At 52.3% G+C, this 16,389-nt stretch overlaps 1 protein-coding gene and 1 long non-coding RNA gene across 2 annotated transcripts; one reads left to right on the top strand and one right to left on the bottom strand.

Moving 5' to 3' along the window:
* Positions 1-3,847: 3,847 nt before the first annotated feature.
* Positions 3,848-7,747, bottom strand: LOC113894603. Its single transcript, XR_003511631.1, has 2 exons — positions 5,707-7,747; positions 3,848-5,455 (listed from the first exon to the last, which is right to left on the bottom strand). It is a non-coding gene; the product is annotated as an uncharacterized LOC113894603 (long non-coding RNA).
* A 1,047-nt stretch (positions 7,748-8,794) lies between these two features.
* LOC113894604 (transmembrane protein 271) lies at positions 8,795-12,779 on the top strand. Its single transcript, XM_027545294.1, has one exon. The coding sequence runs from the start codon at positions 8,842-8,844 to the stop codon at positions 9,976-9,978; it is 1,137 nt and encodes a 378-aa protein (XP_027401095.1). The 5' UTR covers positions 8,795-8,841; the 3' UTR covers positions 9,979-12,779.
* The last annotated feature ends 3,610 nt before the right edge of the window (positions 12,780-16,389 follow it).

Genomic DNA, 16,389 nt, shown 5'->3' on the forward strand with positions numbered 1-16,389 from the left:
ACCTGCTCCCTGGAGAAAACGCTGACTCTGATGGTGTGGGGGACTTTCTTGGTGCAGAACTCAAGCCTGCTCTCCAGTCTCAGGGAGGTTTTCCCTTATGTCCTTGGAAAGAAATAGGAATGCTTTCTTTGATCAAATTTTGTAGGAGCCCAGAGACAGATGGGCACCTTACTTAAGAGAGTAAGGCTGAGCTGCTTCCATCACCCCAAAACAAAGCGTTTCCTTTCTTCTGCCTGCCTCCCCTCCCCACGAGTGAGGCGTGCCTAGGAAAACAGTGCAGAGTGCTGCCGCCCTCACTTACCCTCTGCTCCAGGCTTCTCATCTGTTAGGGTGTGTCTCCTGTCCCTGTACTCCGCAATGACAATGAGGCTCTTGTGACAGCCTTCTTGATGCTGGGCTTTCAAGCACATCCAAAATACACTGCTGTCCCTTGCCAAGAGTTAATAGATAAAATGACGTGAATGGTCCCATGATCAAGTCCCTGCCCATTTGCCTGAACTGACTTAACTTAGATCTCAGTTACTAATGAGTTCTGGTGTGTTCACCTGCAGGACAGATGTGGAGAAAGGCAAAATTGAAGATATAGGAGGCAGTGGTGGCTCCTATTACATCAAAACTCAGTTTAACTCTGAGGAACAGTAAAGCTCTCAAGTTCATGCTGATGAATTTTAAGTAGGATCTTGCTTGGGTATTCTCACAGTTTTATAACAAATGACTTTCTTTTTTCCTTAGGAGTTCATTTGCCTTAAAGGCTTTCAATTTTATTTTGTTTGCAAAAAAAGAAACTTTTAAATTCAGGTACTATTAAACAGCATATGTTTACAATACCAAAAGAGAAAAAAAATCCACAAAAGCCACTTTATTTAAAAATATCATATAACAGGTAGTTTCCAGAACCACGACATGCCATGTGTAGCGTCTGGTCTTTGTCACAGTTTTTACTCTTAGCCCCATGCCTTCCTTTCCCTTTGTCTCCTCAAAACAAATAATTTAAGTTTGCCTTTTTTTTTTTTTTAACTGAGTTGAATTGAGATTGATGTGTTTTCACTGGAGTTTGTCTCTCTCAACTTCCTGCACTTAGAACATGAACTAGAAACTTTTGTCTCCACTCAGAGGATAAACAGTGTGAGATACACAGTTGGATAGCATGAGAAAATGACCCAGGCTTTGGTCACCATGTGATGTGATCAGAAGCTTGAAATTGAACACTTCTTACTTGGTTCCAGTACTGAATGCCTGGTCTGCTCTGTGTTAAGAGATATGAAATGGTGTTTGATACTGTTTAAGACCTTGTGGGGAGATTTAATTATTTGTAATAAAAGATCGACTGCAGTCTGGTAACTGCCTAGAGAAAAAAAATGCAGAGTATCAATATTAGGAATGAAAGAGGGAATTTCACTACAGATCCTACAGACATAAAAAAAAAAAACTTAAAAAAATTTAAAACTTTTACTCTTTCAGCTTTATTGAGATATATTTTACATACAATAAAAATCACAACTTTTAAGGGAATATTGTGGACAACTTTATGCCAACAAATCTGAAAATTTTATTGTAATAGACAAAAGACACAAATTACTAATGCTTATTCAAGAAAATTATATAACCTGAATAGCCCTACAACCGCTTTTAAAAATTGAACTTACAGTTAAAATCATCCCAGAAAGAAAACCTTAACCCCACATGGCTTCACAAGTGAATTCTACCAAACACACTGGAGCTCCAGCACTGGTGCGGCTGCCACCTTGCACTGTCACGCCCTGTGTGAGTAAAGCTTGTTCCACCCGGTGCTTGACTGCTTCACGTTTTCCCTGCTGCTGCTGCTGCATCGCCTCAGTCGTGTCTGACTCTGTGCGACCCCATAGACGGCAGCCCACCAGGCCCCGCAGTCACTGGGGTTCTCTAGGCAAGAACACTGGAGTGGGTTGCCATTTCCTCCTCCAATGCATGAAAGTGAAAAGTGAAAGTGAAGTCGCTCAGTCGTGCCCGACTCTTAGCGACCCCATGGACTGCAGCCTACCAGGCTCCTCCATCCATGGGATTTTCCTGGCAAGAGAACTGGAGTGGGGTGCCATCATGTTTTCCCTGGTGATGCCTAAACCAAGATATAGTGAGCAAAAGTATTTGTATTCCTGATAATAGGTACCAGATGCTACTTGCGTGAGAAAAGCCAAGTGGAATTTAGCTCAGGAATACAATGAATGTAATTTACCATACTAACAGACTGAAAAGGAAAAACCATATAATAATCTCAGCAAATACAACAGCAGCAACAACAAAAAGTTGAGAAAACTCATCACTTGTTCATGATTAAAAAAAAACTCTCAGAAAGCTAGAAATAGATTTCAACCCAGTGAAAATTTTCTCCTCAGAAGCTAGAGCATACATCATACTTAAGGATGAAAGATAAAAATGATTTCCCACTGAAATCAGGAACAATAGGAACTTCCCTGGCTGTCTAGTGATTAGGACCCCAAGCTGCCCCTGGTCAGAGAACTAAGACCCCACATGCCATGGCGCAGCTAAAAAAATCAGGAATAAGGCAAGGATTTTTACTCCTGTAACTTCTATTTGCTACTATGCATAGGAAATAGGGTCTAGCCCATATAATAAAGTAAGAAATAGAAATAAAAGGCATGCAGGTGGGGAAGGAAACATTAAAATTGTTTCTACTTACCTGTGATATGATTGTTTATATAGAAAATGTTAAGAAATCTAAAATAGCTGGTAGTATAAGTCAATCTAGCAAGGTTGCAGGTTTAAAAGGCAACTTAAAAGTCAAATATATCTCCATATCCTTGTAACAAACAATTGGACAACAAAAGGTTATTTAAAGTAATAATTAAAGAAGGATTAAGTATATAAAATACTTAAAGGTAGATTTAACAAAACGTGTGCAAGTCCTTTATACTGAAAACTATAAAATATTGAGAGAAATTAATGAAGATCTAAGTAAATGTAGAGATAAACTGTGTTCCTGGAGCAGAAGATTCAATATTGCTAACATATCAGTTATGCTCAAATTAATCTACAGGTTGAATATGATTCCAATCAAAATCATACGGTTAACATTACTAAGAAGACTGCTGGTAACACCAAGGTTTGGTGAAGGGATGGCGTGTGGGAAACTTTCATACACAGCGCAGGGGAATGCAGGACGGCACAGCCACTGTGGAAAACAACTGGTCAGTTTCTTATAAAATTAATATAAACTTAAGACAAAACCTAGAAATTCCACTCCAAGAAAAATTAAAACACACCTTCACAAAAGACTTGTGCATGAAGGTTATTAATTAACGTGTTGATTAACTTGTGATTAACATGTTGATTTGTTAATTAATGTTATTAACTTGTGCATGCACGTTATTAATTAACATGCATTAACATATTAATTCATAATAACTCCATATGGACAAAGTCCATCATTTTATGAATTATAAACAAATTTTGGTGGAATTCTTCTCAACAATAAAAACGAAGCATTGTCAAGTGAAAGAAACCAAACATGAAAGACAATATATTTTATGACTGCAAGTATCTGAAATTTTATACCAAAACTATAGCACGAGAAAGCAGATGAGCAGTTCTGTAGGGCCTTGAGTGGAGCAGAGCATTGCCAGAAAGGGGAACTTTGGGGGTGTTTGGACTATTCCTGTGTCGTGCTGTGGTGGAGACTCACACCAACGTGTACAGTTGTCTAAAGTCACTGAGTCAAACACTTAAAATCAGTGATTGTTATTGCACATAAATTGTATCTCAATAAAAATGGGCACAAAAAGCTGAGCATATACATTATATTACTCATGATCAAATAAAATCCACCCTCAAGTGCATCAGTGCACAAGCATAAGAAAGTTCACAACAGCTTTATTCATAATCTCCCAAACTAGAAACAATCAAATGCTCATCAACAGTAACGTGGATAAACTCTGGCACATTTACACAATGGCTTAGTACCAGCTTTGACAGAGATAAACTAGAGACACAACAGGAGGCATCAAGTTGGATGAAAGAAACAAGATGTGCAACAGTCAGGCTCTATCATTTCACTTGTATAATAAAAAAAAAACGGGCAAAGCCAAACTAAAATGTTCAGGGATGTATACTTAGGTGATTAAAGTACAAATAAACAGAAGGAAGCGGTTCGATGAGGTCAGCAGGACCTCTGGGGGAGGCTGAGGTGAGCTGCACCCTTGAGTCTGCAGTGTTCTGTTTCCTGATTTGGTGGCAAGGACACAGATGCTGGTTTATGTCAGTAAACTGTTACATGCATGTTTTATGGGTTTTTCTGTGGCTCTATTATAAGACAAAAACTTATAAAATAATAAGGTAGATTCTGTGTCTCCAGAATTCACAGGCTCTGATTTGTGAGACTGAGGTCTTCAGATTAACCATCACCTGTGCGGAGGTGGCCGCACTTGTACAGGAAGATCTATACTGACCATTCCCTAAAAAAGGGGCTTAGAATTAATAATGAAAGAAAAATCTGAGCACTTAGCCAGTTAAAAAGATAAAGGAGGAAATACTGAAAAGTAAAATGAAAAACAAATTAGAAAAAATAATTAGAATCAGCCAAATTAATTGAAGTAAACACTGTAGGAAATTGGATTTTACATGCTAATAAATATGTAAATATTGAAATTTAACGTTAATAGGAAAAACATTCTTCACTTGATGCATGATTACTGCTATAATAAAAAAAAAACACACGTGACATTTTAAACCCGTTGTCCTCTCTGGTTCTCTGTTCTTAGACTGCGACAGTTATGTGTCCCGCACAGAGATGCCACGAGGGTCCCTGCGAGCTCGCTTGGTATGTGGTAGGCTTTGTGATTCTTAAAATCACTCCTTGCCACCCACCCCTCCCCACGTAGAGTCATTTCTCATGAGGGTGCTGCTTCTTTCTGGCATGAGCTCCCTGCCTCAGAGTTCACCACGGCCCTCAAGTCACCCCCTGGACCCCACTGTGCCAGGGGCTGTCGGGGGGACAAGCTTCACAGGTGAGCCTGTTGGGGCCTGGGGGAAAGGACTCTGCCAGAAAGCAGGGGAGGGCCTCCCTGGTGGCTCAGCGGTAAAGAATCCACCTGCCAATGCAGGGGACATGGGTTCGAGTCCTGGTCTGGGAAGATCCTACACACCTCGGGACAACACAGCCCATGAGCCACAACTACCAAGCCTGAGCCGCAACTGCTGAAGCCTGTGAGCGCTAGGGCCCGTGCTCTGCACCCTGAAAACCATGGCAGTGAGCCCCGAACACCACACCTAGAGAGTAGGCCCCACTTGCCACAACTGGAGAAAGCCCATGAGCAGCAACAAAGATCCAGCACAGCCATTAAAAAAAAAGCAGTGGAATTAACATCCAAACTATGCATGGGTTGTAGAGCTGAGAGTGGCGCGATGACAGGGTCCCTGGGAGCTTTGTGTGGCAGGGCCTGCAGACTGCTGTCCCTTCCTCCTGCAGACACAGAGGGGAGACAGACACATTCATCAAGATAGCTGACCACTGTCCGCGTTCCAGAGGAGCAGCCAAAAGAGATGGCCAGTCGGCCATCTGCCAGGCTGTGGGGCAGGAGCCCGAGAGTATGTTCTATGAGCACCGTGATGGGGCACCCCGACCCCTACATGCTTCCAGCCCCCAGCCCAGTTTTCTCACAGCAGTGCGTCTAGAACACCCCACAGTACCGGGCCCTTCTAAGGTCTCCTCACCCTCAGGACAAAGTCCGAACTTGCACAGCTCAAGGCCCTTCATGACAGGACACCTGCTGGTCACTGCCTGCAGGGCTCCACACGCTCTGCTTCTGGCTCCTGGCCCGAGTGCCCTCCCTCACTGCAGCAGGGAGGTGGGTCCTCGCCGTCCTGTGGGCCTGGTCTGCGTTACTTGGCCCTGTTCTCCTCGTGAGCAAAACTGGACTGACATGAGATACGTCACAGGACAGCAACCCCAGGTTGGCAGCAGCTTACCCATTCATTCATCTGCTCACTTGTCCACTCCACATGGCCAGGACGGGGCCTGATGGGGAGTCCTGATGGAGAGGGGGTGGGGACAAGCTGGACATGGACCCTGCTTGCACTGAGCCCCCAATATGGTTGGGAAGACAGACATTTAGACCACTGGGAGATCCTGCCTGTGATGGGGAACTTTGGCCAGGAGCTGAGGGGCAGGGAGGCAGGGGTGCAGGGAGGAGGGGTGCAGGAAGGAGGGGGTGCAGGGAGGTGGGGACCAGGGAGGTGGGCAGAGTCTGGGTTTGGGATGGAACACCTCTGTGAGGAGAGCAGAGCCACCTGCCTCAGGGTTCGTTGCCAGGACTAAACTAGAAAGTCTTTGGGAGCACTCTTTTCACTGTTCAAAGGACAGTGGGCACCCAACATAAGAGAGGGCAATTAAGGGAGCTGAAGCTAAGGTCTAAGAAAGGGGACAGCAGAAGCTAGGTGAGGATGTGGCCCGGGGAACATAAAGCAGAAACGGGAACAGCATATGCCAAGGGCTTGCTTTGGTAAGAGGCACCACTCATTTAAGGAACAGTGGTCAGGGGTCGAGTGAAGGGCTGGCAGAAGCAGGCTCTGGAGGAGAGAGGAGGCCAGATCCTGGAGAAATCCTAAACCACGAGCCAGCCTGGGTCCTCGGACTTGAGAGGCTGCTGCACGGCAGCCCCCAGCGTGCGCAGGCCGACTCAGGTCTCCATCCAGGCCGGGCTCAGGACCAGGCAAGGCAGCTCACTTCCTCCAGCAAAGCCTCATCAATCTGGTTGCCGCAGCACAGCATAGGGAATGGAGAAGCTGCTCCATCCTCCACGGAGGTGGCTGCAAACCTCGTCTCCCTGGAAACAGAAATAATCATTGGAAGTCAGCTCATGGCAACTCCGCTCACACGCGTGGGTGCCACGATTATTATACAAGCTGATTTACACACTGTCCTTTAAAACCTATACCCCATAAATGTGAAAGAAAGCTCACTATCCCTACTTTTCTGGCAAGTCGTCCTGCATGAGGAGAGGACTGAACGAGAAGGTTCAGCTGACGCTCTAAAATCTGCACTCCCTGCTAAAAATACAGCGAAACCTGCTCCTTCTCCGCGCAGCCACTGCCGTTCACGTCCGTCCCACGCAAATGTCCAGAGAGACGCACGAAAGGCCTTCACATATATTCACTGGGCAGATGGTTTCCGTGAAACGTGGGCGAGGGTCCCCTTGCGCAGGCTGCCTGGCGAATGCGGATGAGGCTTCCTCCAGACGGGAGGGCCCTCTGGGGGCTGGTGCCCCTGCCCACCGGCCACCGCCGGACATTGTGTAGGAAAGGGCCCGACGCTGTGAGCTCTGGGGGAGCCTCCACGGGCCAGAACTTGCCGAGCGGGCGGCAGGAACGGGGGTGTGTTCTCAAAGCACCCCTGCATCTCCCCCGGCCCCTCCTCCCGCATCGCGTTCCCTAGCTGCTGCGCCGCCCGCTTCCCCGGGATCCAGCGCGAAGTTATTTAACGCTGTAATTAGCCGGTAGGGTGAGTCATCGGTCCCCGGGCCTCGCTGCAGAAGCGGCAGAGCCGGTGTAAAAAGAACCGAGGGCGCTCGGCGCGGTGGGACCTCAGAGGGCTTGCAGGAGACGCGTTCCCAGGCCTCGTTTCAGCAGGCTGGGTGCCCGAGAGGCCCGGGCAAGGCCATCTCCACGCTGTGCTGGGCCCCACGCCTTCCTCTCCCACCGAGAGCGCCGCGTCGGTCGGAAGGAGGCGATTTACCCTCCCCCCCGCGGCACCCCCCCCGCCCCCCCCCCCCCCGCCCAGTCTCCCGCGTTGCTCTCAGGCCGTGAGCCGCCTTCCGATGAATTAACTCATTCGCACCCGCATCTGCGGGCAAGTCCCGCATGATCCCTGAGAATCCCTGAGGGCTCGGACGAGACTCCTCCAGGGCTCCCCGAGGCCTCACTCCCCCGCCCCCGCACTGGGCCCCGCGCTCCCCGGCGGCGCCCTAGGGTCCCGGCACCCGAGCGCCTCCTCCGAGCCCTCCCCTCCACCCCGCAGCCGAACTCCCGCCCTCCTCCCGCGAGTAGCCGGCTCACCCCTGCCCGGGCTCCTCTCTTCCCTTCCGTCCCGCCCGCCACCCCCGCACGCAAACCCCCGCTCCGGGGTCTTCTTTCTTCCCTTCGCCCCGGACTCGCCCCTCCCCGCCCACACTCAGGCGTTCCCCGTAGCCCTCAGCGCGAGGGTCCTCTGTTCCCGCACTCCAAGCCAACTTCCTCAGGCTTCCTGATCTCTGACAGGCGGGGGGCGAGGAGTGAGACCCCAGCCCTGTGGCCTGCGGAGCGCGCCCGCGGGGGCCCGAGAGGTGGGAGGTGCAGGGGGTGGGGCCTGGGGGCGTCAGGGGCGGGCGCCCAGGGGTGGGGAGCGGCGTGCCCAGAGAGGCCGGGGCGCTACTCGGGGGAAGAAGGCGGAGAGACGCGGCGCGGGGGGCTTCTCCTTGCGGGGGTGTCCGAGGGGTGTCCTACCGGCGACGCGGGTTGGGGGGGCGGGGGAGGGCGGTGCCTGGGCCGGGCGCGCCGGGCCGCGGGCGGTGGGGGGAGCTGAGCGTCCTGGGAGGGGCGCCGCGGGCTGGGGAGGGGGCGCGCGCGCCCTGCGGTCCTCCGCGCCGCATCGGTTCCCTGCGCGGGGCCGCGGCGGCGGCGGCGGCGGGAGGCGGAGGATGCGGGCTCCGACTGCGGCGGCGGCGGCGGCGGCGGCGCGGGCCCGGGAGGACGCGGGAGGATGAGGAGGAGGCCGGCGGTCCGGCCGCGCGGCGCCGGGAGGAGGCGCAGGCGGCGGGGGCGGCGGCGGGCGGCGGCGGGCGCGCGGGGTGCGGGCCGGCTCGGGCGCGGAGGATGAAGTGGAGCGTCCGCGGGGCCTGCGCCGCGCTCTCCTCCTGCCTCCTGCTCGCCTGCGCGCTCAGCGCCGCCGCCGTCGGCCTCAAGTGCTTCTCGCTGGGCTCGGAGCTGCGCGGGGAGCCGTTCCGGCTAGGGGCGGCCGCCGGCGCCTTCTATTCGGGGCTGCTGCTGGCCGCCGGCCTCTCGCTGCTCGGCGCCGCCCTGCTCTGCTGCGGGCCCCGGGACGCGCCCCTCGCGGGGCCGGGCCCGGGCCCGGGCCCGGGGCTAGGGGTCGCCGCCGGCTCCGCGGGGAGTGCGGAGGCCGCGCCGGGCGACCCGGGGGGCGCCGCTGGGCCCTCGGGGCCGGTGAGCAGCCAGAACCTGCTCCTGCTCGGCGTCCTCGTCTTCATGCTCGGGGTCCTCAGCGCCTTCGCGGGCGCCGTGATCGACGGCGACACCGTGTCCCTGGTGGAGCGCAAGTATTCCCACTACTGCCTGCCGCCGCGCGCGCCGGCCGCGGCCCCCGGCCCGGCCCCGGGCCCTGCAGCCGCCGGCCCCGGCCCGGCACCCGGCGCGCCGCGCACCCGCGGCACCCTGGACAGCGCCACCTCCGCCAAGTGCCGCCAGCTGAAGGACTACCAGCGCGGCCTGGTGCTCTCCACCGTCTTCAACTCGCTCGAGTGCCTCCTGGGCCTGCTCAGCCTCCTGCTGGTCAAGAACTACAAGTCGTCGCAGGCCCGGCGAGGCCGGCGCGGCCGGCGGAAGGGAGGACGGGCCCTGGCGCGGTCCCGCGGCGGCCCGGGGCTCCGCGCGCAGCCGCCCGCCTCCCGGGCGCGGCGGGGCCGGCGGGGCCGGCGGGGGCGGAGGCTGCAGCCGCGGCCCAGCGAGGCTTCCATCCTGTCTCCGGAGGAGTCGGACTTCGCCGCCCCGGGGGACTGCGCGGGCTTCGCGACGCACCACGCGGTCTCCTACATCAACGTGGGCGTCTTCCACGCGTTTGACGAGGCGGGCGTGGAGGTGTGCTGCGGGGGGCACCCGTCTGTGGAGCTGCCGGGGTACGCGCCCTCGGACCCCGACCTCAACGCCTCCTACCCCTACTGCTGCCGCCCGCCCTGCGAGGCGGCGCGCCCCTGGGAGCCGGGCCGGGCCTGCTGAGCCCCTGGGCCTGTGCGGACGGCCGTGCCCGTCTCCCTGCCCTGCCGCGGCGGCGAGGGAGGTGGGGGGCTGGCGGGGCGCAAAGCCAAGCCTCTCCGTGGCGCCGCAGCTTCAGGGCGGTCTGGCCCAGCGCCTCTGGGGGCTCCCCGCCGCGAGACTGGCCCTCCAGTACTATTATTTCTGTGTTTGGGAGGTTTCTCTTCTTTTCTGTGTCTGCTCGTATCCGGACTCCATTTTAAAGTTTACAACAAATGTTTTGGGGTTGGCTCGCCCCCACCGCACTTCTCTTTGGCAAGTCCGTTCCCTGGGCGCCCCCGAGGCCCAGGCCCGGGTGAAAGCTCACCCAGCGAGCGGGAAGAACGCTGACTGAGAGGACAGAAAGACGGAGCGGCTGATACTGTCGGAATGGAAGACGTGAAGAAGCACCCACAGCAACACTTTGTACACGGATGTGCCTGCTTTTGTTGATAACTTTCTTACTGTAAAGCTCTCCATAAACAGTGAAAATGTTTGGTAAATTTATTGCAATTTAAAATTGGTGAGTTCCTTTATTAAATTAATTGCTATGTTATTGGAGATATTCATCAAATTGGGGTTAGAGAATGTCAACACACAAATCAATTTGGGGGGAAAATGATTGAATTTGGTTGACAGATATGAGTTTGAACAGTTGTATTATGCTAGATGGTTGGCTAAGTCCAACCTCTTTCTGAGGCTAAATTTCTGTCTGTATATCAGGTCCCATACATTTCTTTTTCTGGACACTGGAGATTGGGTTTTTACGGCAAAACTGAGCTTATTTTGGTTAATACATATGAACAATCCAATCCTATTTTGGAAATCACAGTCATAGTTTTTCTGGCAAAGATTATTATCCTGTTGGTTAATTCAGTAATCTGGTAATTTTGGACATTATAGCATTTCATTTGAAATATACCCCTTAAATAGCCTTAATTGATGTGAAGGTCATACTTTTAAATCATTAGGATAAACTTGTGTGTGCCTATTTAAACACAACGTGAAACGTGTTCCGAACAGTGGTGAAATGTGTTTCTGCCCAGTCCTGTGGTTCTGACTGGGATCCAGGTAGGCTCTGGGTCTTGGGGAAAGGTGATCCAACTACCGTGTGCTGGAATTGTGGTGCCAGGCAGGTGTGCTGCTAATTCTGAACATGCTGTAAGCAGAGTCCCACTTTGGCCCAAATGGTGTGACCCTCCTGCAAAAAGAGTTGAGGATTCACCCTGTGCTCTGCTAGGGTGAGCACAGCACAGGACACTTGAAGTGAGAAAAGCTAAGGAAATAATGTGTAATCTCTCTAAAGTGTATAGGGGTCCACTTCTAATTGTGGAAAAACAGCCAGACTTGGTGTTGGAGATGTGGTTTCCAGGTGTGGGCTCTGGGATGAGACCAGCTGCCCTGCCCAAGGCCAGAGTTCCTCTGTACCCCAGGTGACCGAGTCCAGCATCTAACCATGACCGGCAGGGCTGCCCAGCTGCAGCAGAGGCTGCTAGAGAGGAGAGGCCCGCTATCCACGCAGAGAAGTGGAGACCTGCCACTGTTCAGTGGAGGTGGCAAAGCTGTTATGCTGATGCTTGGACAATTACTTAGAAACTTGGGGATTCTGATCAAAGGGGCCTTGGGCAATGACTTCTCCTTGTTATGTTGATGCCATCCGAGAAAAAAGAATCATTCCGGGCCAATCTCCCAGGTCCTCATACCCAGACCTCTTCACATAGTGTCCATACTAGGCCTTGAGATTCAGCCAGGCTGAGGGCTCAGCCCAACTAGTTCCCCTGAGGGTCCTTATCACCTGATCCCCCGCCCCGGCCCCCACACCACCAGCCCACTGGCCATCAACCTAAGCAGAAAAAGTGATAAGTGGCAGCAAAAGAGACTTTTGAAAAGCTTTTCCCCATCTGCCTAGATCAAATCAATAAGGCAGGGCTGCTCGCCACTCATGGAGCACAGACCTCAGGTGCAGCTGCAAGGCTGACTTCCCAGAACCACATGAGGAGGCAGCCAAGCCAGGGTGTGCCCAGTGAGTGGGCACATGGTGAGCTCTTGCGGAAGGCTGCTGGGCAGGGACCACTGGAACAGAGCAAACTCTTGAACAGCGCGGACATCTGATGTCAGACCTTCCTGTATCCTTCCTGTTTCCTGAGGTTCTGTCTCACACGATTTGTCTTTCAAACATGCAGGCAAAATCAATGACCTCTCTCAAGTTTCAGACTTTCATTGGGATGGGACAGAAGGCAGAATGGGATGGGGCAACTGAGGGCATCTAGGGGTACAGACAGTGGCTTCCCCCTGTCAAATGTACGTGTGACCAAGAAGCTAGATGGGATTTTTAAAGATGTGTTTCTAACTCCAGAATATGGTTAAGTCCGCTTTATAGAGGCTGATATAATGATATGGGATCCCAGCGTTTTATTTTTTAAAGTTTGCTAAAGAAATAAAACCTTCAATATCCCTTCACTCAAATTGTTCTGAAGACTAGCACTCAGGGAGGCAGTGGAGAGTCACCACCTTGCTTCCTTCTAATTGCTTGTGATGGCTCCAGAGTCCTGGGAGGTTAGCCAGCTCATTCATGCTTTTTCTCCTTTTTGAAAATTTATATTAGTTGTTTAGAATTGATTCTTATGCTCCTTGGAAAATAATGCCAGCTCTTGGAGCGTTTTTGAAATATGGGTCTTATTCTACTTTTCAGAATAATAATAAACTCTTGGCCTGGTGGAAGCCAAACCAAGAGTTTATATCATGGTGAAATACCAAACTTAAATAAACACATTTTTGTGTTTTTACTTTGTTTAATGCTCTTTGTAAGTTATTTTAAACATAAAGTTTGTTTACATTTAAAAGAATGACTTAATTAACAGCACATGACACAGTCACCAGACAAACCTGTGTTTTCTTAGTGTTGATGAACAAGTGCTCCTAGGGTGCCCGGGCTCATGTGCCTTCCTCAGGCAGAGGAGGTGCTCCTGGCCACACAAATCTAGACTTCAAAACTGAATTTTTGACTGATATAATTAAGCAATCATTTCATTTAAAAAGTTAGTAAATGATGCTTGTGGTGAAGATCAAACTGCTGGTTATCAATGTTTTTACTCTTGGCTAGTGTCATGATGCCATACAGGTGGGAACCTCAAATATGTGCAAATGCACACACATGCACACATGTGTGCATGCATACATGTGCATGCAGTGTACACAAAACCACACGTGCACAGGTGTGCATATGCGTGGGTATGAGTATATGCACATACATATGATTGTACATGCAGGAATACATTTGTGACAGATGCATGCACATATGATCATGTGCACATATTACATGAGTGTGCCAGCACATAGGAATGCACACATGCATCTGTGCACACATATACCTGTGTTTACACTCCCAGACATAACATTTGCAAACACATGCACCAGTGCATGAACACACACACACACACACACACACACACACACACACACACTGACTCCTGGTGTCTGAGGGCCAGGCCAGTGGCCTGCCTGGGACACCAGGAGCTCTAGGTGCCGTGTGTCGGTGGAGTGGCCTGGCTGTGGGCTGGTACCCCTGGCTGAGGCATCGTGGAGCATGCTCGTGGGGAGCACTCCTTGGAGGATTCTGTGGGTGCTGAGCTGCATGTCAGCCTGCACACTCTGTCATATCCAGGTGGGATACGCTGGTGGGATGGCTCCTCACCCAGATGCCAGCACAGCACAGCCAGCCACACCAGGGCAGCGTTGAGGTTGGGGCCAGTGTTGGTGGGAGTGTGCAGGTCAAGTTCCCAGGCTCCAGGGCAGCAGTGTTGCAGAGACCTCTGAGTGACCTCCAGGGAGCCCTGCTCTGGGCACAGGCCCCTTGCAAGCCCTCAATGTTATTGCCTCAAAGCACCATTTTCTCACCAAAATATGAATGAAAATAAATAAGAGACTCTAAGCAAAATGAATTCTGGCACATAAATAAGTAGAAATTCTTTATATACCTGTGAACTTCTTTTTATAGGAGAGGGAGCCAGCAGCCTAATGTTAGGTGGTTCATTTTCTGGATGATATGATATCTTTGTTTAATTTGCCACTTTTCAGCACAGTAATTACAGTAAAAACTCACCAAAATGGAAAATAAAAATCTAACTTTGAAAAGTAGTGCCCATACATCCTTACATCCCCAGTTTGAATTCTAAGGACTTCCTGGGGATGGTGGGAGAAAGCCTGGGGGTTCCTGTCACTGTTTTTAATGGTTTTCTCAAAATCTCCACATCTGGAGGGTCATCCTCACACAGGTGAGTTTCATCTAGAGAAATTCTGTCTCTGCCTTTTCATCTACCGTCGCTCCTCTGCAGAATGCCAACAGAAATCCTGTTCCTTTTGAATTGATGAAGTCTGTGTTAGAGCAAAACACTTTCCACACAACGGTCACTTCCTCTCTGTCTCTGGGTGACTCTGGTCCTGGTCCAGCAGACTGTGTGGTCAAGCCACCTGGGCTACATCAAGGGCAGGAGCGCCAAACAGGCCGGTCAGGGATGGAGGCCACTGTGGCCCTTCCCTGTGCTACCTGTGGCTGCAGGAGGGGGCCCTGCTCCCGACACCCAGGCCCAGCTTTGACCTGTGCACCTGCTGTGTGCTCACACTATTCCTACAACACCAGCCTGGGTCCTTTATCAGCTCCACTCCTGATAAAACTTTCTTCTAAAACATGTGTCAGATTGTTGTCCTTCCCAGGAACTTTCAAGAACTACCTTTTCTGAAGAAAAAGTAAAACCTCATGGACCTGACCCAGTCTGACCTTTCAGCCTTCTCTGTGGGGCACAGGGGGCTCTTGTCTGGGGCCCAGAGAATAAGTAGGTGTGGAGACTGAAGCTGGTGTGCACTATGGACATGTCAGGAGGAGGGTGTACAGTGGGGAGGCAAACCCACTGGTGTCGCTGAGCAGGGAAGATGATATGGAGTACCAGGATGTAGGCCAGGAACATTTCAGAGGCCTGGACCATCGCAGAAGCCTGGACCACCTCAGGGGCCTGGATCGTCTCAGGGGCTGGGACCATCGCATGGACCTGGACCATCTCAGGGTCTGGATCAATTCAGGGGCCTGGACCATATCAGGGCATAGACCATCTCAGGTGCCTGGACCATCTCAATGACGGAACCATCTCAGGGACGTGGACCATCTCAGTAACTTGGACCATCTCAGGGCCTCGACCATCTCAGGGACCTGGGACATCTCAGGGAACTGGACCATCTCAGGGGATGGGACCATCTCAGAGGCCTGGACCATCTCTGGGGCGTGGACCATCTCAGAGTCCAGGACCATCTCAGGGGCCTGGATCATCTCAGGGCCTGGATGATCTCAGGGACATGGACCATCTCAGGGCATGTAACATCTCAGGGGCCTGGATCATCTCAGAGGCTGGGACCGTCTCAGGGCCTGGACCATCTCGGTGACCTGGACCATCTCAGGGACCTGGACCATCTCAGAGGCTGGGACCATCTCAGGGGCCTGGACCATCTTAGTGACCTGGACCATCCAGGGACCTGGACCATCTCAGGGGCCTGAACCATCTCAGGGACTGGACTATCTCAGGGACCTGGACCATCTCAGTGACCTGGACCATCTCAGGGGCATGGACCATCTCAGGGCAAGGGCCATCTCAGGGGCCTGGACCATCTCAGAGGTCGGGACCATCTCAGAGGCTGGGACCATCTCAGGGGCCTGGACCATCTTGGTGACCTGGACCATCTCAGAGGCTGTGACCATGTCAGGGGCCTGGACCATCTCAGGAACTGGACCATCTCAGGGACCTGGACCATCTCAGGGCAAGGACCATCTCATGGGCCAGGACCATCTCAGGGGCCTGGACCATCTCAGGGGCCTGGACATCTCAGGGGCCTGGGCCATCTCAGAGGCCAGGGCCATCTCAGGAGCCTGGACCATCTCAGCACCTGGACCATCTCAGGACCTGGATCATCTCAGGACCTGGACCATCTCAGGGGTCTGGACCATCTCGGTGACCTGGACCATCTCAGGGGCGTGGTCCATCTCAGAGGCTGGGAACATGTCAGAGGCCGGGACCATCTCAGGGGCCGGGATCATCTCAGGGGCTGGGACCATCTCAAGAGCCTGGACCATGTCAGAACCTGGAGCATCTCAGGGACCTGGAGCATCTCAGAGATCTGGACTATCTCAGGGCATGGACCATCTCAGGCGGCTGGACCATCTCAGAGGGCTGGAACATCTCAGGGGCCTGGACCATACAGGGGCCTAGACCATCTTGGTGACCTGGACGATCTCATGGGCCTGGACCATCAGGGACCTGGACCATCTCAGGGGCCAGGACCATCTCAGTGACCTGGACCATCTCAGGGGCATGGATCATCGCAAGGCATGGACCATCTCAGGGGCCAGGA

The sequence above is a fragment of the Bos indicus x Bos taurus genome, chromosome 6 (assembly GCF_003369695.1).
Source record: "Bos indicus x Bos taurus breed Angus x Brahman F1 hybrid chromosome 6, Bos_hybrid_MaternalHap_v2.0, whole genome shotgun sequence".
NCBI classification, from domain to species: domain Eukaryota; kingdom Metazoa; phylum Chordata; class Mammalia; order Artiodactyla; family Bovidae; genus Bos; species Bos indicus x Bos taurus.